General features: G+C 40.8%; 1 protein-coding gene across 1 annotated transcript; it reads left to right on the top strand.

Annotated features, from left to right (window-relative positions):
• The first annotated feature begins 3,557 nt into the window (after nucleotides 1-3,557).
• Nucleotides 3,558-21,654, top strand: LOC110528445 (interferon-induced protein 44). The gene is made up of 8 exons (XM_021610516.2): nucleotides 3,558-3,701; nucleotides 10,242-10,343; nucleotides 10,656-10,689; nucleotides 14,786-14,990; nucleotides 19,550-19,699; nucleotides 19,993-20,164; nucleotides 20,334-20,434; nucleotides 20,732-21,654. Exons 2-8 carry the CDS (start codon nucleotides 10,283-10,285, stop codon nucleotides 20,903-20,905), a joined length of 897 nt encoding a protein of 298 aa, XP_021466191.2. The 5' UTR covers nucleotides 3,558-3,701; nucleotides 10,242-10,282; the 3' UTR covers nucleotides 20,906-21,654.
• The last annotated feature ends 2,398 nt before the right edge of the window (nucleotides 21,655-24,052 follow it).

The raw sequence follows: 24,052 nt of genomic DNA, 5'->3' as shown, positions 1-24,052 counted from the left end.
AGCAGCAGCATGGCCAGGTGGATTGGGACAGCAAGGAGTCATCATGCCAGGTAGTCCTGAGGCATGGTCCTAGGGCTCAGGTCCTCCGAGAGAGAGAAAGAAAGAGAGAAAGAGAGAATTAGAGAGAGCATACTTAAATTCACACAGGACACCGGATAAGACAAGAGAAGTACTCCAGATATAACAAACTGACCCTAGCCCCCTGACACATAAACTACTGCAGCACAAATACTGGAGGCTGAGATAGGAGGGGTCAGGAGACACTGTGGCCCCATCCGATGATACCCCTGGACAGGGCCAAACAGGAAGGATATAACCCCACCCACTTTGCCAAAGCACAAGAGCACCAGTTTGTACCCAACCTTCACTGGCAATACAGCAACAAAGTATGGCAAAGCAAATGAGGTCAATGTCATCACACTCCTGGAGAGCAGAGGGCATGTTGTGGAGAACAGAGGCCTGGTGGTGCACCCTGACCGTCCTTGGTTGGGAGCCAGCTCAGATGGGATCCTTGATGCAACACAGCTCCTTGAGATCAAGTAATAATTGTTGAGTCAGCCAAATGGTGACATCAAAAGCTTGTATGATGGACAGTACCTAATTCACCCCAATAGAAAAGATGGATACTACCTTAAGCTGGGTATAAATGTTTTCAAGAAAATAGATTATTAGCTGTATGATTACAAGTATTGAACATTGTATTGTGAAATCATACTAATCAGAATTTTGTTGCAATGTGCTTTCTTATTCCTTCTTTCAGACACAAGTGACCATGATGTGCCGGGGCCTACAGAGCTGCAAGCTGGTCGTCTGGACACCAAGCGAACACATAGAAGTGGACATTTCATTTGATAAAGACAACACATGTGCAACAGCTGCAGAAGTTCTACTTTTTACAGATACTACCTAGGTTGGCTGATGATTTGGCTGAAAAGAAGATACATCTCTGCCCAAAGTACCTGGAGCTCTTTAAGTAAATGGGAGTGAGCAGTAGATTGAATTGTGTATGCCCAGCATATTCAATTAGTTTGAGCATGCACTTACTTCATGAAGTACTGTTTTAATAAATATATTAAATACAAAATATACTATTATTAGATAATCAATTTATTAAGAGATATACCTACACAAACAGTGTCATGATGTCACCAGTTTATTTTTCATAGGACAAAGTACATTTTCATTAGACAGAACCAGTTAAAATAGGCAAGTTGGTACAGGCAGTTGTGTGAGCTGACAAAACAATGATTTAAAACAAATAGAGCTAACAGTAGGAATAAAATAATGTTACAAATGCTGACAATGTTTTGTAATTCATTAATAGGAATAAAGTGATGTAAATTTTTGTAATTCATAAACGATCAGTGCATGTTAGTCATGTTGATTGTGTTAGACAGTCTCTATTTGCTAGAAATAAGCTCTCCTCTCAGATTTACAAGAGCTGCACACATTTTAAGTATGTTGTCAATTTTAGGGACCAAACTAATTGGCACAGTTTGTGAGAGAATCGCTACATTTCCCACCATAAGCCTCTGAAATTAACACAACCATTCCTGATGGAGCAGTTGCAACTAGATATTTTACAGTATTACTGGCATATTAGTGACTGTAAAATTCAGTTCTTGAGTCCAGATTTTAGCCTTCTGCAAAACATATTCTGTGCAGTCAATAACACAAGTTGTGTTTGAAAAATGATCCTGAAAAACCTGTGGCATGGCAGCCTTTATTGTTCCACAAGGCAGCCATGGAATGAGATCCTTGGTGTGCTCAGCAATAACATCTATCCAGAATTTCAATGTTTTACTGACCTGACCAGATTACCTTTTGAAGTGTCTTGCTAAATCAGCAATTACAAAGTTCTGTCTAAGTTTCATTAGGGTCAACAGAATTTGGTCTACAACTGGCATTGCTGATGTGGGGGCAAAACCTTGGAAGCAAGACACAAGAGTGTTGAATTCTAGTAGTGGAATCCCTGTGTGCAGCAGACAGTCTGCATCATCTTTCACTGTAACATCTGCAATAGATAGTGACCTCTCAGGGGCTGATGCAGTTGTCATGCCACATGTGATAATAGGTCCTTTGGAGTAGGTGTGGTACTCCATTGCTGGGTCTGACCACTGTGTTTGGGTATCATGGAAGGCCTTTGAAACCTGGCTTAGAACCTGGCTCCTCAGAAACCTCTACCATACCAGACTCATCTGCAGTTGATGATTAGTTGAATAAGAATATAGATGATTAGTTCATGAAATTATTTGGTAAAGACCTGGAAAAGCAAATACACTAATTAGGGATACTTTAAAAACATTTTTAACTTTAACATTTTTAACTCCCTGTGCCTTACTTATATTGTTTATCAGACTATTCACTACTGCAAATAAGCACTCTAAACCCAGTGGGATACATAGACTAGGTTTAATATTTTCAAAACAAATATTCTGTATCTATTAGCTAGAACACCTGCCAAATACAGGGTAAATGTTGGCTGTGACAGGTAGTTTATTATTAATATTATTATAAATTAAGAATAATCATGGATTAAAGGTTACACAATATGTACCATATTTCTAATGCCAGGTAGCCTTCCACTGACTCAGTGTTTACAATTATAAAGCGTTTAATATAGATTTCGTAAGTGGCAAAAAATAATTCTGGTAGAAATTAAAGAGATTAATTTCAGACCCTAACAAACACGCGATATCAAAACTAGTCGACATAACGTTACCTATTCTTGTGACATGTATGTCAACCCTCCTGCTGAGGCGGCGTCCCATAACCCAGAGAGTGTTGTGTATGGGTTATAGTGCGTTGGCGTTTTATCAACAAAGCGAAACGAGGATTGTTGTTTTTGAGACCATTTCTTTTCACTTTGTCGTCATTTGGGAGGCAATGGAAACTACCATCTCGTGACAGGAACATTCTGATTTAGTTTTAGGTTTATGATCGAAGGACTCCAATTTCAACATCTAGCGAGTGAATGTTTTATTATTCCTTATCCCAGTTGGCTAGCTTCTAAAACCAAAAATACAGCTGGTCAACTCAGTACCGCTACTTCCGCAGGAAATGCCACCCATTATGGTTTCCCCAGTAAACTTCTGGATAAAAACATGTTTTCACTTTGTCATTATGGGGAATTGTCTGTAGAGGAGTAAAAAACAACGATTTAAACCATTTTAAATTCAAGCTGTAACACAACAAAATGTGGAATAAGTCATGGAGTATGAATTAAATATTTCCGAAGGCACTTTAGAAGCAAGTTTTGGTACCTTAATTGTGTTCTGGAATAAAATCACATTTACATGAATATTGACCACAAAGATTGCCATTTTCCCAATGACTATAATGGAGGATTCTGCTTCTTGAATACAACAGCCTGCAGCATCCAGGTCGGCCTTCAACATTATGTCCTCGATGAGATGGGACAGTCATAAAACAGAGTCATATTGAAAGTGAAAATATGGCCCCTCTATTCCTGTAATGGTACCATTTACAGGAAATTGGTATAGAAATAAGAGAGCCAGATTGCCCTCTCTACTTGATAGATTTGTAGAATTATCTAGTTATTCTATATCTAAACACTGGAAAGTGAAAATCACTGCACCAGTCAATTTCACTTTCTATTGTAGCCTATATAAGTGCAGCTGCAATCATTGTTTCACATCTATATCAGCATCTCAGTCTCAGGAGGAACTAGTACCAACAAGGTAAGTCTGTGGCATTACCAATTATTCTACTGATAAATATTGGTAGAGGACCTACTTGATATACAGTACAGTATATTCTTCCCATTTGCAATGTAAAAGGAAAAATGTAATTGCTATATTTCAGTGTTCGTAGAAGCTCCCTGTAATTTGTGCAAAAGGGGAATGTGTTACATTGTCTTCTATTGTTCTTACAGTATATAGCCTCTATATTACGGGGCAGTTTACAATATACAGATTAAGCCTATACGAAATAAGACATTATACTTTAACACACATTGAATTGTAACCTGTGAAATTGCATTCCACCCATCTTTGCTTTCACAAACACCTGACAAGCTAGTTTGGAGTGCATTTTTTGTTACTACATTACAAATGTATTGGAAACAGGTTATTAAGTCATTTCACATGCCGTGGAACATGTCAGAAATGCAAACGAAGCGTGTTACTTTTGTGTGAAATGTCCGGCAGGGAATACTGGACTAATGCTGCTTTTCAACTGTATACACCCTTATATTATACTAGGGAAATTGTGTTTCCCTAGCTAGGGCTGACAGTGAGGACATATGAAGAATAGAATCAACAACCTCTGCATAGTCAAAACAGTTGCTTTATGAGAAGGTGTTAAAGTTCACAGTTAACCATTGTTATGACAGCTGAAAAGTACCCGTGGCCTACCTTTGGTCCCAAGTAAGAGAAGGTCTGCTCGAGCCATGGCCCAGTGAGACATGGGTGCCAGCCATCGACTGCAGCCCCAAATGTTTTTGTTCCAGACCCAAACCTTTTGATCAGGGCAAGCTCTAGTCTTTGGGGGGCCCTAAGTGGGATTTGGGCCCTAAGTGGGAAATATGTTTTAATTTATTTCCTGCAATTATACACATTTTGCCATTGGGTGTAAAGACAATGTTGCTGCTTTAAACCACTTTTTTGCAGTTCTACATTTTGCAATGGGGCACAGAGAACATTGTAGCAATGTTAAAGCAAGTTTTGTGTTGTTATACACATTTTCCATTGGGCGGAGAGAAAAGTTTGCAATTTTATTACAAATTTAATGTAATTCTACTCATTTTGCCATGGGACATAGATACATTTGTTGCAGTTTTAAAGCTAATTTCAAGAAATGACTTATGCTGTGTTAATGATACTGTATCTGAGTAAGAGTGACTATAGCCAATAGCCAATTCATGCAATTCTACTAATATAGCCAATTTGTGAACTTGTACTATTCAAACTCAAGTATTCAAACTCTCAGTCGTTTTTGGTCGGGGCACCCTAGTGGCCAGAGGCCCTATGTGACTGCTTATGTTGGCTGGACCCAGCCCTGCTTTTGATGGTCGAATAATTGTTACATTGCACACTTTAGGACCAAGCAGATGACTTGGAACTTTGCACCCAGCAGTTTCTAAATCCATTATGGCATGTTACATTTGTTTTCTTCCTGTGAATTTGTCTCCAGCCTTGGAAATGTTTGGGCTATTAGCAATTATGTCCCAATTCCTGAAAGCTAAGACTCTCAGGAACATATATTCTGTTCTAAAAAAAGATGAAATACCCAATGATTGCCCGATGATCTTTCTTCTGCTTTCCGGAATGTTCCAATACCTGTATGATGCATTTCAATCACTTGAAAGCATACCTAATTCAGACTTCATTTGGCATTACCTGACTTAACTTATCCATGTCTTATTTATAAAGTCAGATTCAAAAGCTTCATCAAATAACTTTAACAGATTTGTTATAGATACGCTCAGGGTCCTAAAATAGAAAATAAAATACTGTACTGGTCCATTTTATCCCTACTTTAAAACAAATATGTGTTAATAGGGCAGTAAATATATACTGAACAAAAATATAAATGCAACATGAAGCAATTTCAAAGATTTTACTGAGTTACAGTTCAGGAAGTCAGTCAATTGAAATAAATAAATTAGGTCCTAATCTATGGACTTCACATGACTGGGCAGGGGCGCAGCCATGGGTGGGCCTGTGAGGGCCCACCCACTTGGGAGCCAAGCTGACCCACTGGGGAGCCAGGCCCAGCCAATCAGAATGAGTGTTTCCCCACAAAAACGCTTTGTTACAGAAAGAAATACTAAAATGCTCACAAATAGGGATGTAAACAAATTTGTGCACAAAATTTGACAGAAATATGCTTTTTGTGCGTCTGGAAAATTTCTGGGATCTTTTATTTCAGCTCGTGAAACATGGGACCAGCACTTTACATGTTGCGTTTATATTTTTGTTCAGCGTAATAGAAAAAATATATGTATACAGTAGAATGCACTGTACTTCGGCATGGTCTGCCACTAGTGCTGAGCAATTTATTCACATTACTTTACTTAAATAAAGTATTTCAGTTGTTGTGTACATTATATTTGTTTTATTTGATAACTTTATTATTTAATTCCAAGTCATCATCTCATCTCCAAAGAGCTGCTGCCTATGCTGTCTGACAAAATCACTATTTAAGTAGTTCTTCAAAGTAAATAAGGCATACTGCTGACTGCTGATTACCAACTGTCAATCACTTAGATCATGTATTTTCAGGTAGAGATAAATCACAAAGCAACTGCTCCCTATCCCTTTTGAGCATGCATTTTTCTGTCTCTTCTCACTCTCAGTGTCTGCCCCACACTAACCTAATGTCGCAGGCATAAAATAAACAAACTGACAGGACAAGTAGGCGCGCAATGGATTATGGTGAATGTAGTTAATTAGCACGTTTTATGTAGAATATTGGCCTGTTGGAAACTACAACTCCCTAATATGCACATTTCGGGCTTGATCTTATTTATTTCTAGAAAAATAAACAACTGCGTAAACAAGATGGTGCTGACAGAGAGGGCTGCCTCGCTTCTAGTCATTAGAAAACTTTGCAGTATTTTTTTTTAATGTATTATTTATTACATTGTTAGCCCAGACAATCTTAAGTGGTATTACATACGCCATGAGGAACTATTGGATATCAGAGCAACGTCAACTTACCAGCACTACAACCAGGAAAATGACTTTCCCAAAGTGGATCCTTTGTCCGCACCACCCAGGGCATTTGAACTGATCCCAGAGGCTGACCCAAAACAACGCCGCCGGAGAAGAAGAAGACAGAGCGGTCTTCTGGTCACACTTTGGAGGTGCGTATACCACCCACCGCTTCCGAGTATATTACTCGCTAATGTCCAGTCTAGATAACAAGATCGACGAAATTAGGGCAAGGGTTGCTTTCCAGAGAGACATAGGGATTGTAACATACTCTATTTCACGGAAACATGGCTCTCTCGGGATATGCTGTCGGAGTTGGTAAAGCCACCTGGATTCTCAGTGCGTCGCACTGACAGGAGTAAACATCTCTCCAGAAAGAAGAAGGGCGGGGGTGTATGTTTCATGTTTAATGACTCATGGTGTCATTTTAACAACATATAGGAACTCAAGTCCTTTTATTCACCTGACCTAGAATTGACCACATCCTTCAAGATGGCCACCATTGTTCCTTTACCCAAGAATACAAAGGTAACTAAACTAAATGACTATTTCATAGCACTCACTTCTGTCATCATGAAGTGCTTTGAGAGACTAGTCAAGGATCATTTCACCTCCACCTTACCTCTCACCCTAGACCCACTTCAATTTACAGGTGCATCAAAGCTGGGACCGAGAGACTGAAAAACAGCTTCTATCTCTAGGCCATCAGACTCTTAAACAGCCATCACTAGCACAGAGAGGCTGCTGCCTACAGTGGCGTACAGCAGTTCAGCCACCCGGGGGAGACTCGTCGAGGCCTGGTGACAGACGGAGTATACATCACGAGGCGATGGCTCCATCTGCTGGACGTGCCAGGTCTCGACGGGCTCTTCGCCCAGGACTAATTGAGGCTGATTGGGGAGTTGGTGAGTAATCAAGGGCTGATTGCTCACCAGCTGTACAAGCCCTATAAAGCTGCCAGAAGGGCAGCACACAGGGAAGGACTGGGAAAGTAAGGGGGCTTCCGTGTAGTTGGAGACAGTGCCTGAGCTAAGACGAGGGAGTTTGTGTGCTCAACAGGATACAACAAGACCCGGAGCCCAGAAGAGGGTATCCCAGAGAGGGTCTCATGGGGGAGACCTATCCTTTTCTTTCGAGCTAATCATACTCTGTCCGTGTCTGATCTGTGTAAATATCTTGACCCAACCCACAGTACATACAGACTTGAAATCATTGGTCACTTTAATAAATGGAACACTAGTCACTTTAATAATGCCACTTTAATAATGTTTACATCCTGCATTACTCATCTCATATGTACAGTTGAAGTCGGAAGTTTACATACAACTTAGCAAAATACATTTAAACTCAGTTTTTCACAATTCCTGACATTTAATCATAGTAAAAATTCACCGTCTTAGGTCAGTTAGGATCATCACTTTATTTTAAGAATGTGAAATATCAGAATAATAGTAGAGAGAATTATTTATTTCAGCTTTTATTTTAATAAGTTTATATAAGCCTTCCACAAGCTTCCCACAATAAGTTGGGTGAATTTTGTCCCATTCCTCCTGACAGAGCTGGTGTAACAGAGACAGGTTTGTAGGCCTCCTTGCTCGCACACGCTTTTTCAATCCTGCCCACAAATTTTCTATTGGGTTGAGATCAGGGCTTTGTGATGGCCACTCCAATACCTTGACTCTTCTGTCTTTAATAAGCCATTTTGCCACAACTTTGGAAGTATGCTTGGGGTCATTGTCCATTTGGAAGACCCATTGCGACCTAGCTTTAACTTCCTGACTAATGTATTGAGATGTTGCTTCAATATATCCACATATTTATCCTCCCTCATGAAGCCATCTATTTTGTGAAGTGCACCAGTCCCTCCTGCAGCAAAGCACCCCCACAACATGATGCTGCCACCCCCGTGCTTCACAGTTGGGAGGGTGTTCTTCGGCTTGCAAGCCTCTCCTTTTTCCTCCAAACATAACAATGGTCATTATGGCCAAACAGTTCTATTTTTGTTTCATCAGACCAGAGAACATTTCTAAAAAAGCTTTGTCCCCATGTGCAGTTGCAAACCGTAGTCTGACTTTTTTTATGGTGGTTTTGGAGCAGTGGCTTCTTCCTTGCTGAACGGCCTTTCAGTTTATGTCAATATAGGACTCGTTTTACTGTGGATATAGATACTTCTGTACCTGTTTCCTCCAGCATCTTCACAAAGTCCTTTGCTGTAGTTCTGGGATTGATTTGCACTTTTCGCACCAAAGTAAGTTCATCTCTAGGAGACAGAACGTGTCTCCTTCCTGAGCGGTATGACGGCTGCGTGGTCCCATGGTGTTTATACTTGCGTGCTGTTGTTTGTACCAATGAACGTGGTACTTTCAGGCATTTGGAAATTGCTCCCAAGGATGAACCAGACTTGTGGAGGTCTTGGATGATTACATTTTATTTTCCCATGATGCCAAGCAAAGAGGCATTGAGTTTGAAGGTAGGCCTTGAAATATATCTTCAGGTACACCTCCAATTGACTCAAATGACTGGAATTGTGATACAGTGAATTATAGGTAAAATAATCTGTCTGTAGGAAAAAGTAGATATCCTAACCGACTTGCCAAAACTATAGTTTGTTAACAAGAAATTTGTGGAGTGGTTGAAAAACTAGTTTTAATGATTCCAACCTAAGTGTATGTAAACTTCCGACTTCAACTGTATGTACTGTATTCTATACTATCTATTGCGTCTTAGCCTATGCCGCTCTGTCATTGCTCATCCACATATTTATATTTTCGTATTCCATTCCTTTACTTAGATTTGTGTGTATTAGGTATCTGTTGTGGATTGTTAGATATTACTTGCCTAGTTAAATAAACATTTAAATATCTGATAAGGTCCAATATCTGCTAGCTGGACAGTCATCTTGAAGTGCACCAGATTGATGCATTTAGCTATTGAAATTCCTTTTGTTTTCTTCCGGGGGAAACCCCAGGACCCAACTAGTAGGGTTCCCCCTCTGGCTTTGGGCAGAGCCCCCAATGTCCTCAAATCCTAGCAAAGCCCCTGGTGCCGGCCAGCATGGATGGAAAAATAAAAGTGAGCCTTTGGGCAAAACACTGGGGTAAAACCTGTACAGAAATACGCCATAGCATTTTCAATGGAGCCATTGAGCTTTTTTTTATTCCAGGACCAGGCTTGATCTGTCTGTGAAACTGCCCCTAAATGTTATGTGTGTTTTGTGAAATAAATAGAGCTCAAATTGCTGACTTATAACAATTGCTTTGCGTTTCTTGGTCAGTAGTTTCTCAATGTCTGAAGCCACCTTCTCCACCATCTCATAAGGAGAATTCTTCACTAGGCTGAACTACCATCTTTTCTCAATGTAGATCTGCAAAAATAGTTTTAAATACAGACATCATCATTTTGAGTGCAGTTATATGATAGTTCCACATGTTGTACTGATTGTATACTGATTATATTACAGTATTTCACATCATTTGCAACAGTTTCCGATCCTTGAGTTGTCAGCAACAAGGAGGTACCCAGAACATACTTAACATATATCTGTTTGTATGTCGCTCTTTGCAGACTCGGATAGCATTTTTATATTCCCCCTCTGAAAAGCAAAGATGGGCGGAGAAGTCTCTACACCATCACCATCACCACCACCACCACCACCACCATCAAAGGGTAAGAGACATATGACATATCTGTAAAATACCCTTTAAGTGAATATATCGGCTGTGAGTGCAAAATCTGTTCAAGTACAGTTCATCAGTCACAATTCCTGTCACTTGTTCTGGAAATCAGCATACTCTGTTTTAGAGCATGCATTGACAACAGTCTCAAGGCAGTACTTATCATTGACTGTAGTCTACTCTCATTTATTGTGTGTAATCAAAATCATCAGATTCTTTTGAAAATGATAATTGGGGTTATTGCAATCTAGAAAACAATAATTAAGTTAATTTAATCAAAATGTGTCCCATGTGTGTCACACAGAATTTGACAAACAATGGAGGAAAACATGTTGGAGGTAAGTATTATACTGTCTGATCAAATATTGAGGATGAAGGAGTGGAGATCCCTCACTTTTTTCAATTTGAGAATACACAGAGTTGGAAATATTATTTCTGGAAAATGAATTATAATAAATTCTAAATATTTTTTTTCTAATCACCATAAAAAAATCAATGAAAAACATTAGAATGACAAACCAAATAAATATGTATAGCAGCCTAGAGGTAGGTAAATGGGCATTTCTTCCCTGTCTTCTCCCTGGTGGTGGCGAGAAGGATGAAGAATATAGGCTACAGGGGTTCCTACTTTAAAAGTTGCGTCATACTGCGGCACACCTTGAGGGCTGCTGCAGCATTCTGTGGCATGTTATCTATTTGTCAGACATTTTTTCTGTTAATGCAAGTTATTGTTAGTTTGCCCCAAACCTAACACTTTGTAGTCAGGACAAACAATTTTGTAGTATTTAGTGTCTAGTTGCATTAGCCGGTAATAGCATGCTTTTAGCTGTTTTTAAAAATCGAAGAGGTGATAAATACTAACACGGCTCAGGAGAAGACCCAGATGCAGACAGTTCAAAGTAACAAATGTTTATTACAAAAACAGGGGGCAGGCAAATGACAGGTTGAGGGCAGGCAGAGGTCAGTAATCCATAGCAGAGTCTGAAAGGTACAGAACGGCAGGCAGGCTCAGGGTCAGGGCAGACAGAATGGTCAAAACTGGGAAAACTAGAAAACAGGGACTAGAGTAAAACAGGAGTACGGGAAAACCGACGGTTGACTTGACGAAACAAGACGAACTGGCAACAGACAAAGAGAGAACCCAGGTATAAATACACTGGGGATAATGGGGAAGATGGGTGACACCTGTCAGTACCATAAGGGTCAGTACAAACTTTGATTGAGGAAATTATGACATAATAAAAATATATATTTTTTTAATCAATAAATAGCACTACACCACTGACTGTCAATCAAATAATCTTGAGCTGCTTGCGTGCAGCCTGCCTGTGCACAGACCACTGTCTCCTAAAAAAAGTACTTTAAAGTTTGTTAAATTACTTACCAAGACAGTTAGTAGAAAGAAAGCACACTACCCTACCATTACAAAACAGCATAAAAATCAACACAGCAGCACATCAATCAGGAAAATGTATTGTTGTCAGGGAAATGATACAGAACATTCAGTAACACTTTACTTGACATCCAGTGCTATAACACATTATGACATGGTTATAACCATGTCACATGCCATAACAGCTTACACAATTAAGTTATAACGCCAGAAACGCTGGTGTTTGGAGGATACATTGGCACGGGTGTTGTTAGGCCCTAGACGAAGTGCAAATATATCCTCCAAACACCAGCTTTGAGGGCATTATCACTTTTATACAACCTATTCAAATAATGACTGACATATTTTCATTAAAAACATTATTTTGATGAATTTATTCATATTATTTCATCCTTCCACAAGACTTACATTTCCCTCACTAACTTAAAACATCAGCTATCTGAGTAGCTAACCGATCGCCGCAGCTGTACATAGTCCATCTGTAAATAGCCCACCCAATCTACATACCTCATCCCCTTATTGTTTTTATTTACTTTGCTGCTCTTTCGCACACCAGTATCACTACTTACACACCATCATCTGCTCATCATCATCATCTGCTCATCTATCACTCCAGTGTTAATCTGCTAAATTGTAATTACTTTGCTACTATGGCCTATTTATTGCCTTACCACCTCATGCCATTTGCACACACTGTATATAGACTGTCTTATTTCTATTGTGTTATTGACTGTATGCTTGTTTATTCTATGTGTAACTCTGTGTTGTTTCTGTCACACTGCTTTGCTTTATCTTGGCCAGGTCGCAGTCGTAAATGAGAACTTGTTCTCAACTATCGTACCTGGTTAAATAAAGGTGAAATAAAAATGTAATTAAATAAAAATAGTCCCGACACAAATCTAGGGTTGCTACCCAAGCTGGCTGGTTGTTTGTTCTATCGGTTCGGTTGCTAGAGACTCGACTCAGTCATTCAGTATTTTTGTTCTGTATCTATGGATGCGACCCAGTCATTCGTTCTAAATGTTCCATTGCCATCCTGGCATTTGCCTTTGTTTAAGCTGTTTTCTAGTGACATTTATTTGAAAACATCCATAACAATGAGCTAATGAGGCGCGATTTCGCCTGGCATAGAAAATGTGCTCACTCTTCAGGACACTTGTTCAGAGGAGCTAGCCAACAACACAGCTAACACAATTATGCTGATTCATGATTTCAACTGGCTGAGAAAAGCTGCCTGCCTGTCTGTCTCATACCGACACGTTCATTACTATGAGACATCTGGAGATCACATTTTTATATTAAAACAATGTTGCAAATGTCGGAGAGACAGACAGCAAGGTTTATACAAATCTCCTCTGTATAAACTAAATGTTAGTCTAGATGTCTAGATGCTTGTTATAGTGGAGATCAAGTTTATAAATTGTGCAGTCAGATGGAACAGAGTAAATAAGCATTTTAACGTCATAGATTTACCCGGTGGTAACTTGAGGAATAGACACCGGCTGGAATGCAGTTTTAACCAATCAGCATTAGACCCACTCGTTGTATAACTTGTCATAATATGGTCATAACACTGTCATGACCCATATATTTACACCTGTTGTGACATATATTCTGATATTTTATTAAGGCTGGTTATAACACCTAAATAATATTGTCAAAGCCCATATTTATTCAAATGAGATGTTCTCCCTACCAAGAAGTTTACTTGTGTTTGAAGATGTGTTTCTTAAATCATTTGTTGTTGTTGTAATGAATTCTTTACAGCCATGTTTGCATCATATTTTACATCACTTGAGGAAAATACACTTTATGACACCGTCGTGAAGCATTATGACCACCCTGTGTCACTTTACTTGGACTATGAAAATACACTTTGACACTGTCAAGAAGCATTATGACCATCATAATCACATAAGCCGTACATACACTACGTGATAGGCCTATGCCCTTATGTCAATCATCAGTCAAAAAGAGGGTTCTTGTCCTGCTCCTGAAATCTGCTCATTCATTCATTCCAGTCATTAGCAACAGAGCATTGGGGTAGGTGCTTCTCTGATATCAATGTGTGCGCAATTACAATGATAATTTAAAATGGTCAATACATTTTTTTGTTGAAGTTAAATAACTATATACTGTTGACACAGACTATGGTGTAATGGAATGTTTTGCCTTGTCTGGTAGGTTTTGTGGGTTTTGACACTCTTGTGTAGGTGTCATAACCAGCCATAAAACGCAATATATGTCACAACAGGTCTAAATATATGGGTCATGACAGAGTTATGACCATATTATAACAGGTTATGGCACATTATGTCAGATGTTATGACATATTATGACATGGTTATGACCGTGCCATAATATATTATTACGTTGGGTGTCAAGTAAAGTGTTAATGAACATTCTATGCCGCCGCAGAATTCTACTATCTGAAAAGGTACAGATGCTTCTGATGCGGACTTTGTTTAATTGTCAGAAAAATGATCAATTGTCGCTATCGTCATGTTACTGTTCTATGTCTGTAAAGGGTCGCGGTAGATATAACTTCATTGCCCGGCCCTAGTGGTCATACATACGCAGCAGGACCATTATTCTGTATGTGAGTTGACATGAAATTTTATGATATTTTCTTATCATTTTAATGGAAAACCAATTTAAAAAAATGTTAAGTAAAATTGTCACAGGACAGACAATTCAAAACAAACTTCTGTCACGCCTTGACCATAGAGAGCCATTGTTTCTATATGGTGTAGTAGGTCAGGACGTGACTAGGGGGTGTTCTAGCTTAATATTTCTATGTTGGTGTTTTGTATGGTTCCCAATTAGAGGCAGCTGGTAATCGCTGATCGCTGATAATTATTGAAGTCAGGTGTGTGCCAGCTAGAGCTGGACCAAAGTGTGTCACCAAAAGTGTGTCACCAATGAGGTCCCCGAGGACTGGAGTTGCCATCCCTGTTGTAGCATATGATATAGGTTGTAACCCATACTGTATGTCTTCCATGAGATGTGCTACAGAAGTAACACTTTATTTTATCTGACAGTAAACTAGAGAGAGATGCCATGGTGGCTGCACTGAGGAACTTTGAACTGAGTGATCCTGATGTGGGTCAGCTGAGATGCCTGCTACATGGACCAGTCGGTGCAGGGAAGTCCAGCTTCATCAACTCAGTCAACAACGTTTTCCAAGGACGATCAACACATAATGCCCTGGTAGCTGCTGCCTGTGGCACAACTTTCACCATGAAAGTAAGTTGGTTTGCCTAATAAATGTAACTACACCATTCAGGGATGGGATATGGCTTCCTAATATACCTTGGTACACTAAGACATTTCACGAGCCACATACAGGCAGAACAGAGACATGAAGAGAGACTTATAGAAACAAAGAGTGGTCATCTGCACACTTTCAAAGAGGTCCAGTGCAGTCTAAATGACATTTTCTTGTGTTTTGTATCATATTGTACAACAGCTGATAAAAATAACACTGTAAAAGCGTGAAAAAATGTGATCATCGTTATTTACTGATGGTTGCTGGTTGAAAATACAATTTACACAGCACCTTCTAATCAGCAGGTTTAACATGGCGAGTTTTGGCTTGCCTTTTGACATCATCAGGCAGTATATGTTAATAGACCAATAACAAAGAGAGTTCCAAGCCTCTCTGCCAATAACAGCTAGTTTTCAGCTTACATATCTCTCCTAGTAGGCCCTCCAATCAGGCCCCTCACTCACACCTGCTCCCAGACAGTCCTAGCAAAATTCTGACTTTCTATTTTGGTTTCATAATGGAAAACTATTACAGTAAGGTACTTAACTGTTACCCAGAAATGATTTGATATGTTGCTAAAAACGGCTGCACTGGGTCTTTAATACAAAGCATAGTCAGTCACAGAGTCAGTCACAGATGTGTAGGTTTCAAAAAGTAGGATAATGGAAAGGATAGAAACTGCACACTGTTGGAAACATGGGAAAAATCCAAAACTTTTACACTGAGTGTACAAAAAAAATCCCCCCCGCATGAGGCCCCATCATATCAAGATTGCAACATGTTAAACCAACTTCCTGATCTTCAAATGCACCATTAATGTTTCACATAGGGATTAATTGTTGTATATACACTGAGTGTACTAAACCTTATGAACACCTGCTCTTTCCATGACAGACTGAACCAGGTGAATCCAGGTGAAAGCTATGATCCCTTATTGATGTTGCTTGTTAAATCCACTTCAATCCGTGTAGATAAAGGGGAGGAGACAGGTTAAATAAGGATTTTTAAGCCTTGAGACATAGATTGTGTTTGTGTGCCATTCAGAGGGTGAATGGGCAATACAAAATATGTACTGTAAGTGCCTTTGAACGGGGTATGGTAGTAGGGGCCAGACGCACCGGTTTGTATCAACAACTGCAATGCTGCTGCTTTTTTCACGCTCAACAGTTTACCGTGTGTTTCAAGAATGGTCCACCACCCAAAGGACATCTAGCCAACTTGACACAACTGTGGGAAGCATCCCTATGGAATGCTTTTGACACCTTGTAGAGTCCATGCCCCAAAGAATTGAGACTTTTCTGAGGAAAAGGGGGGGGGGGGGTATTGGAGGGGGGTGATGCTGATTGGCTGACAGCTGTGGTGTATCAGACTGTATACCATGGGTATGACAACATTTATTTTTACTGCTCTAAATGCATTGGTAACCAGTTTATAATAGCAATAAAGCACCTCAGGGCTTGTGATATATGGGCAAATCAAATCCAACTCCACATACACCTGTTAGCAGATGTTTTCACTTGTATAGCGAAATGCTTGTGCTTCTAGTTCCAACAGTGCAGCAAACTCTAACAAGTAATATCTGTCATGCCCTGACCATAGAGAGCCCTTGTTTCTCTATGGTGTAGTAGGTCAGGGTGTGAATAGGGGGTGTTCTAGTTTAAATTTTCTATGTTGGTGTTTTGTATGGTTCCCAATTAGAGGCAGCTGGTAATCGTCTTCTCTAATTGGGGATCATATTTAAGTAACTATTTTTCCCACCTGTGTTTGTGGGATATTGTTTTGTGTTTGTGCATGTGCACCACGTAGTCACGTTTCGTTGTTCGTCTTTTGATTTATTGTTTTGTTTTAGTTTCACTTTGAAATAAATATGTGGAACTCAACACACGCTGCGCCTTGGTCCGTCTCTCCACATGTTCGTGACAGAATATCCCACCAACACTGGACTAAGCAGCGTGTAACGGAGATAAAAGAGTTTTGGACCTGGGAGGAGATCATGGGAGGTTGTGAGACCCTTCCTTGGAAGGAGACACCAAGGAAGGTGGAAGGACAGCGATGACGCCGGGGACCGCAGCCACAGAAACCCCAAGTTTCTTTGGGGGGGGGGGGGGCACGAGGGGTGGTCGGCGGAGTGTGGAAGAGCGGGAAATCAGTCCGTTGCCATCTGTGCCAGCTCTTCGTACTCACCCTGAAGAGCCAGAGACCACCCGGGTGGCGATGGATATGTTGGGAGAGAGAGAAATGAGAGAGATGTTAGTTAGGTGTGTTCGACCGGCATCCGACCCTAGTCACGCCCTGACCTACTACACCATAGAGAAACAAGGGCTCTCTATGGTCAGGGCGTGACAGTACCCCCCTCCAAAGGTGTAGACTCCGAACGCAAAACCTGAAACCAAATGGGGAGAGTAGGGGGGTGATTAGTGTTGGTGGCGGCTCCGGTGTAGGTCGTAGCCCCCGCCCAGATCCCGGATCCCGCCATCGCGCCGGGATGAACGCCGTGCCTGGACTGGGCATCGGCACAAAGGAGGACTCCAGCCATGGAGCTGGGTTGGACACCGTACCTGGACTGGGCACCGGCGCAGAGGAAGGTTCTGGCTTTGGAGCTGGACAGGACACCGGCGCAGAGGAGGGCTCTTGACATGGAGCAGGCTGGACCCCTTGCCTGGACTGGGCACCGGCGCAGAGGAAGGCTCCTGCCAGGGCTCTGGCTTTGGATCTGGACAGGACACCGGCGCAGAGGAAGGCTCCTGCCAGGGAGGGGGACTGGACGCCTTGCCTGGAAGCTCGGGACCGTTGACTGCCGCTGGAGGTTCCGGACCGTTGACCGTCGCTGGAGGTTTCGGACCGTGAACCGTCGCCGGAGGTTCCGGACTGTGAACTGTCGCCAGAAGCTCTGGACTGGGAACCGTCGCTGGAAGCTCTGGACTGGGAACCGTCGCCGGAAGCTTTGGACTGGGAATGCGCACTGGAGGCCTAGTGCGTGGAGCCGGTACAGGTGGCACCAGACTGATGACACGCACTTCAGGGCGAGTGCGGGGATGAGGCACAGGACGTACCGGACTGGGAGGTGTACTGGAGTCCACATGTGTGGAGCACAGGTTTCACCAGACTGCTAACCAGATCCTCTGGTCGAATGTAGAGCAGAACACACTTGCACAACATCTCTCTCATCTCTCTCTCTCCAAACTTCTCCATTGCCTCCCTGACGTTCTCTGGCTCTTCCCTCCCTGACGGTCTCTGGCTCTCCCAGCTCCATGTGCCCCCCCCCCAAAAAAAGAATCTTGGGGTTTTTTTGGCAGCGGACTGACGACACGCTCCTCATGGCGAGTGCGAGGAACCGGCACAAGACATATCGGGCTGGGGAGGCGCACTGGAGATCTGGTGCGTGGAGTGATGACCCGCTCATTCACTCTCCACTGCTCGACTGGCCACCCCTTATTTATTTCAAAGTGAAACTTTCCACGATATGGCTGGTTTTCCTTTTGTAGTCCCGTGATTGTCTGTAGACCCTGCCACATACGTCTTGTGTCTGAGCCGTTGAATTGCAACTCCACTTTGTTCTAATACTGACTTTTTGCCTTATTGCCTTTCGGAGGGAATGACTACTCTTTTTCTATTCTTCCATATTCCCAGTCACCTTGCCATGTTTAAATGTGGTGGTTCACGCTTTCAGTTTTGCGCAAATGCTGCCATCTATCCACGGTTTCTGGCTAGGGTAGGTTTTAATAGTCACAGTGGGTACAACCTCTCCTATACACTTCCTAATAAACTCAGTTACCATTTCAGTGAATTCGTCTATAACTATTCTAGGAAGCTACCCGGAACATATAACAGTCCGCATGATCAAAACAATCTTGAAGCGTGGATTCCGATTGGTCAGACCAGCGTTGAATAGTCCTTAGCATGGGTACTTCCTGATTGAGTTTCTGCCTAAAGGGAGAAGCTAAATGGAGTCGTGGTCAGATTTGCTGAAAGGAGGACAGGGAGGGTCTCGTAGGCATCCCAGAAGTTAGAGTAACAGTGGTCTAGTGTTTAAGCAGCGAGCGTACTACAGTCAATATGCTGATAGAATTTAGGCAGCCTTTTCCTAAAATTTGCTTTGTTAAAATCCCCAGCTACAATAAATGCAGCCTCAGGATATGTGGTTTCCAGTTGGCATAATGTCCAGTGAAGTTCCTACCACATGTTGCGTCATGCCAAAGAACAGCCCCCTAACCATGATATATTGGCCATATACCACACCCCCTCGGGCCTTATTTCTTAATTCTACTGTTAAGTTACATACTTTCAGTTGAGTAAACCGAAACATTAGTCTTGCACGTTTACTTTGTGCACCTTTTTGCACTTTGCACATTTTGGGGTATTGTGTCCCAAATAAATTATATATTTGTGCAGTCGGGATGTTTTATTATGTTTCCGAGTTCTATAATCTATAATTTGTAGATAATTATTTATCTAGAATTCTAGAATTCTATATCTACAATTATCTTTGAATATAAAAATTTAAATAATGTTATTAAAATAAAATGTTTCTTTTTAGTATAAGACACACTACATTCAAGGCCGTAAAGGAGAAAAACGTCTGCCCTTTGCATTCAATGATGTCATGGGTCTGGAGACACAGAAAAATGGGTTGCACCCTGATGACATCATCAATGCTCTGAAGGGCCATCTACCTGAGGGCTATGAGGTAATTCAGAAGTCATAAACACACACACACACACACACACACACACACACACACACACACACACACACACACACACACACACACACACACACACACACACACACACACACACACACACACACACACACACACACACACACACACACACACACACACACACACACACACACACACACACACACACACACACACACACACACACACACACACACACACACACTAGCCAAAGATTAAAATGAATTAGATGTAAACAAAGTAGTATCATCTGACAATTTTTATCTTTTCTTTGACAGTTCAATCCTTTACACCCACTATCGGACCAAAAAGCAGAATACATTCAGAATCCCAGTTTAAGTGACAAAACTCACTGTCTGGTCAGTATTGTGACAGCAGACACAATCTCTCGCATGGATAAGGATGTCATAGACAAGATGAAACACATCAGGGCAGAAGCCAGTAAACTGCGTAAGTAAGCTCATCAAACCCTTTTGTTTTTTAGCGTTTCTAATCTAATCTCAATTGTAACTAACTGTGGTTGGGTATTCAGCTGTAGTAGTTTTTGACTTTTTAATATTACATGACAGTATTACTTAAGTTAGTCCTTCTATTAATTAATTATACATTTCTACGGCAGAAATCCCTCAAGTTGTTGTCATGACCATGCCAGACAAGGCTTGTGAGCTGGTGAACAGGGATGTGAAGAGAATCTACTACAGCAAGGCAATCAAAGATAAGGTAAATCACCGCAGAGCTAATGAAATTTCACAATGGCCACGTTCCAGGCTGACTACATTGCCAAATCTCACAACGCCCAGATACGATTTTATATATCAGCTGATCACATCATATGATAAAGCTGTACCTTTGATGCCCATAGGTACAGTTGATGACATGGCACGCAATTGGTTGATGTAATGCAACATCTGCAATATAGTCAACCTGGAAAGCGAAATCTTGGTTGTGCTGACCTGATCCAAAGATCATCCCTCATGCTAAATTTAACCAGCCCTTTTTGTCTTCATCGTTTCTCAGATGCAGATCTGCAGTAATGAGCTGGGCGTTCCAATGAACTGCATCCTGCCTGTGAAGAACTACCATGAGGAGGGGATGCTGGATGACGACATGGACATTCTGATCCTGAACGCCATGACTCAGATTATGAACTTCGCCAACGACTACATCTGGGACCTCCAACAACATGCATGAGTGTCACACGCTAGGAGATTAGAGAGCCATGCAGTACATAGCCTAGATTTGATTTCAGAGTAATTCAAGGTTAATGTAGTCTTTTTCCCCCATAGGAAATAGGAAATTTGTTTTCGAGGCAGGATAAAGTAACATTGGAGGGAAAGTTGTCCTTCACATTTTTTCATATTGTGGTTGTATCATTTAACTTAATATAAAAGCCTAAATAAACTGTTTAAAGCTACAATATGCACCTGCGTGACAAAAACCTTGAAAGAATGTGCATGCATTGGATATGCATTATACTACTTTAAACTATACATGTAACACCCAACAGTGTACACTTGCATTAGATGAGCTAATATCCTTGCTATATTGCAAAAACATGATGCAGATAACTCACATTGATTTTATATCGATCGTTGTAATCTTCAATATTTGATGTGATGTTATAGTTGTGTTTTTTATGCTTTTCCCTGGTAAAAAGATATATATAGGATTTCAATACAAATTCAATTTAGAATCCAATAGAAAATCCTAGAAGATTTTGGAACCTATCCTAAAGGATTCCAATAGGACTGGTTCCAAAATCTGATGGGATTTTTCTATTGGATTCTTGTATTGGATTCATATAGGATCCTATAAGATAAAATCCTATAGGATAGAATCAAATCATATAGTATTTGTCACATGCTTCGTAAACAACAGATGTAGACTAACAGTGAAATGCTTACTTACGGGCGCTTCCCAACAATGCAGAGACAAAAAAAAAAAGAGAAATAATAGAAAAATAACACGAGAAGTAAATACACAATGAGCAATGACAACTTGGCTATATACACGGGGTACCAGTACCAAGTCAATGTGCAGGGGTACAAGGTAATTGAGGAAGATATGTACATATAGGTAGAGATAAAGTGACTACAGGATATATAATAAACAGTAACAGCAGATGAGTCAAACGTGTTAGTGAAAAACTAGTCAATGCAGATAGTCCGGGTAGTGTTAACTATTTAAAACTTCTTCAGGATCGTTGGGTCCCCTGCGGGACGTTGAGCTAATGCATGCTAATGCGATTAGAATGAGGTTATAAGTAACAAGAAAATTTCCCAGGGCATAGACATGTCTGATATTGGCAGAAAGCTTCAAATACTGTTAATCTAACTGCACTGTCCAATATACAGTAGCTAGTACAGTGAAATAATACCATGCTATTGTTTGAGGAGAGTGCACAGTTTTGAAACATGAAAAGTTATTTATAAACCAATTAGGCACATTTGGGCAGTCTTGATACAAGATTTTGAAAAGAAATACAATGGTTCATTGGATCAGTCTAAAACTTTTCACATACACTGCTGCCATCTAATGGCCAACATCTAAATTGCAGCTGGGCTGGAATAATATACAATGGCCTTTCTCTTGCATTTCAAAGATGATGGTATAAAAAAATACAAAAGAACAGTTGGTTTTTTCTTTGAATTATCTTTTACCAGATCTATTGTGTTATATTTTCCTACATTCTTTTCACATTTACACAAACTACAAAGTGTTTCCTTTCAAATTGTACCAAGAATATGCATATCCTTGCTTCAGGGCCTGAGTTACAGGTAGTTAGATTTGGGTATGTCATTTTAGGTGAAAATTGACAAAAAGGGTCCAATCCTTGACGGCCTACCCCGGTCAAACCCTAACGACGCAGGGCCAATTATGTGCCGCACTCTGGGACTCCCAATCACAGCCAGTTGTGATACAGCCTGGAATCAAACCAGGGTCTGTAGTGACGCATCTAGTACTGAGATGCAGCGCCTTAGACCGCTGCACCACTCGGGAGCCCCAAACATCATACTTTTAAAATCTTAGCTAGCAAGCCAGACAAGTAGTCATCATCATGAATCACGTTGACAATCCATTGGCAAATCCTTTTCAATCCTTGTCATATGAAGATAAATTATAAATAAAATGTACCGGTGCTCATCGGCCATTGGACATAAACATTACACAACAAGTTGGAAATCGCTAATTCAACAATAAGTGGTTTGGAAGGATTCAGTGGCTAACTACAAGCGTTGCAAAGTAATCATTAGGCTGCTGTTCAGTGGAGTGGATGTTTGGTCCACGTCTGGGTTTAAGGGTCTCTTTTCTAAGCTTAAAAGGATAAATGTTCACATGCCATGGGCCAGAAAAGGTTGAATACATTGGCCATGCTGTCAGTCCAGGATGACTTCTGACGCGTTCAAAACAACTGGGAAGTCGGCACTGGGAAACCAAACATTGATGACGAAGTTTGATGACAAAATTTGCCCACAAGGACCGCCGCGCCACCTACCTGTTCAAGTGAGCACAACAGTGTGAGTCCTTGTCTTGTATGCTGCTGCATAAATTATGTAATATGCCAGGGAGATATGTATACTGTAGCTAAGAAAGTCATACTAAGTGTATGTTGTGTAGTAAGCTGTTAGTAGCCCATGTGCCTCACCCTAATAATTTGGTCCCTTTCCCCCTCATTACTTAGCCTACTATTCTGACTTGGTGGTGCACATGTAGCCTATAACCTGTTTTAGAGAAATGTAATCATCAAATATTGTAAGAGCTTTCATTGTCTGCTTATATGCCCTCTTTATTCATCCTACGGTTCTGACTTGGTGTACAGGGAGAATATTGTAAGAACGGCCCATGTTCTGAATTCTGTCACTGTACATTTCAAAAGTGCTGAACAAATAGTTATATTGACTTCGTCCATCCTAGCTCGCTCATTAATGTCTTAATCAAAATTACAGATTGCCTCTTATCCGCTTGTCGTCCCCTTATGCCATGGTTTGTACATCTCAATTGTCAGTAGAAACCACATTTGTTTAAGCAAGTTAGCCATATCAGCTGTTTTTTTTACAGAAGTAAATGAGGCTGAATTAACTGTTTCGCTGCCAGACAAGGCTCTGCTGATAGCCAGGTGTAACAGTGGTAAGGATTCATGGTGCTGAAAAGAAAGCTCTGCTGTTGGGACAGCTTTATATAGGCGCTAACAGTTTGTGGGCACCATTTGTCACTGTTATAGTGCAATTAATGTATTGTTTAGTGTTGTGTAGTGGCTTAGCTGGCATGCATGACCTAAAATATATGAATGTTTATCCCACCAACATTTACATGCTAAAATCACCACCGCTAAGGTAA

This window comes from Oncorhynchus mykiss, chromosome 7 (genome assembly GCF_013265735.2).
Source record: "Oncorhynchus mykiss isolate Arlee chromosome 7, USDA_OmykA_1.1, whole genome shotgun sequence".
Classification (NCBI taxonomy): Eukaryota; Metazoa; Chordata; class Actinopteri; order Salmoniformes; family Salmonidae; genus Oncorhynchus; species Oncorhynchus mykiss.
The sequence above is the reverse complement of the archived record's forward strand: the minus strand, read 5'-3'. Positions and strand labels throughout refer to the sequence as shown.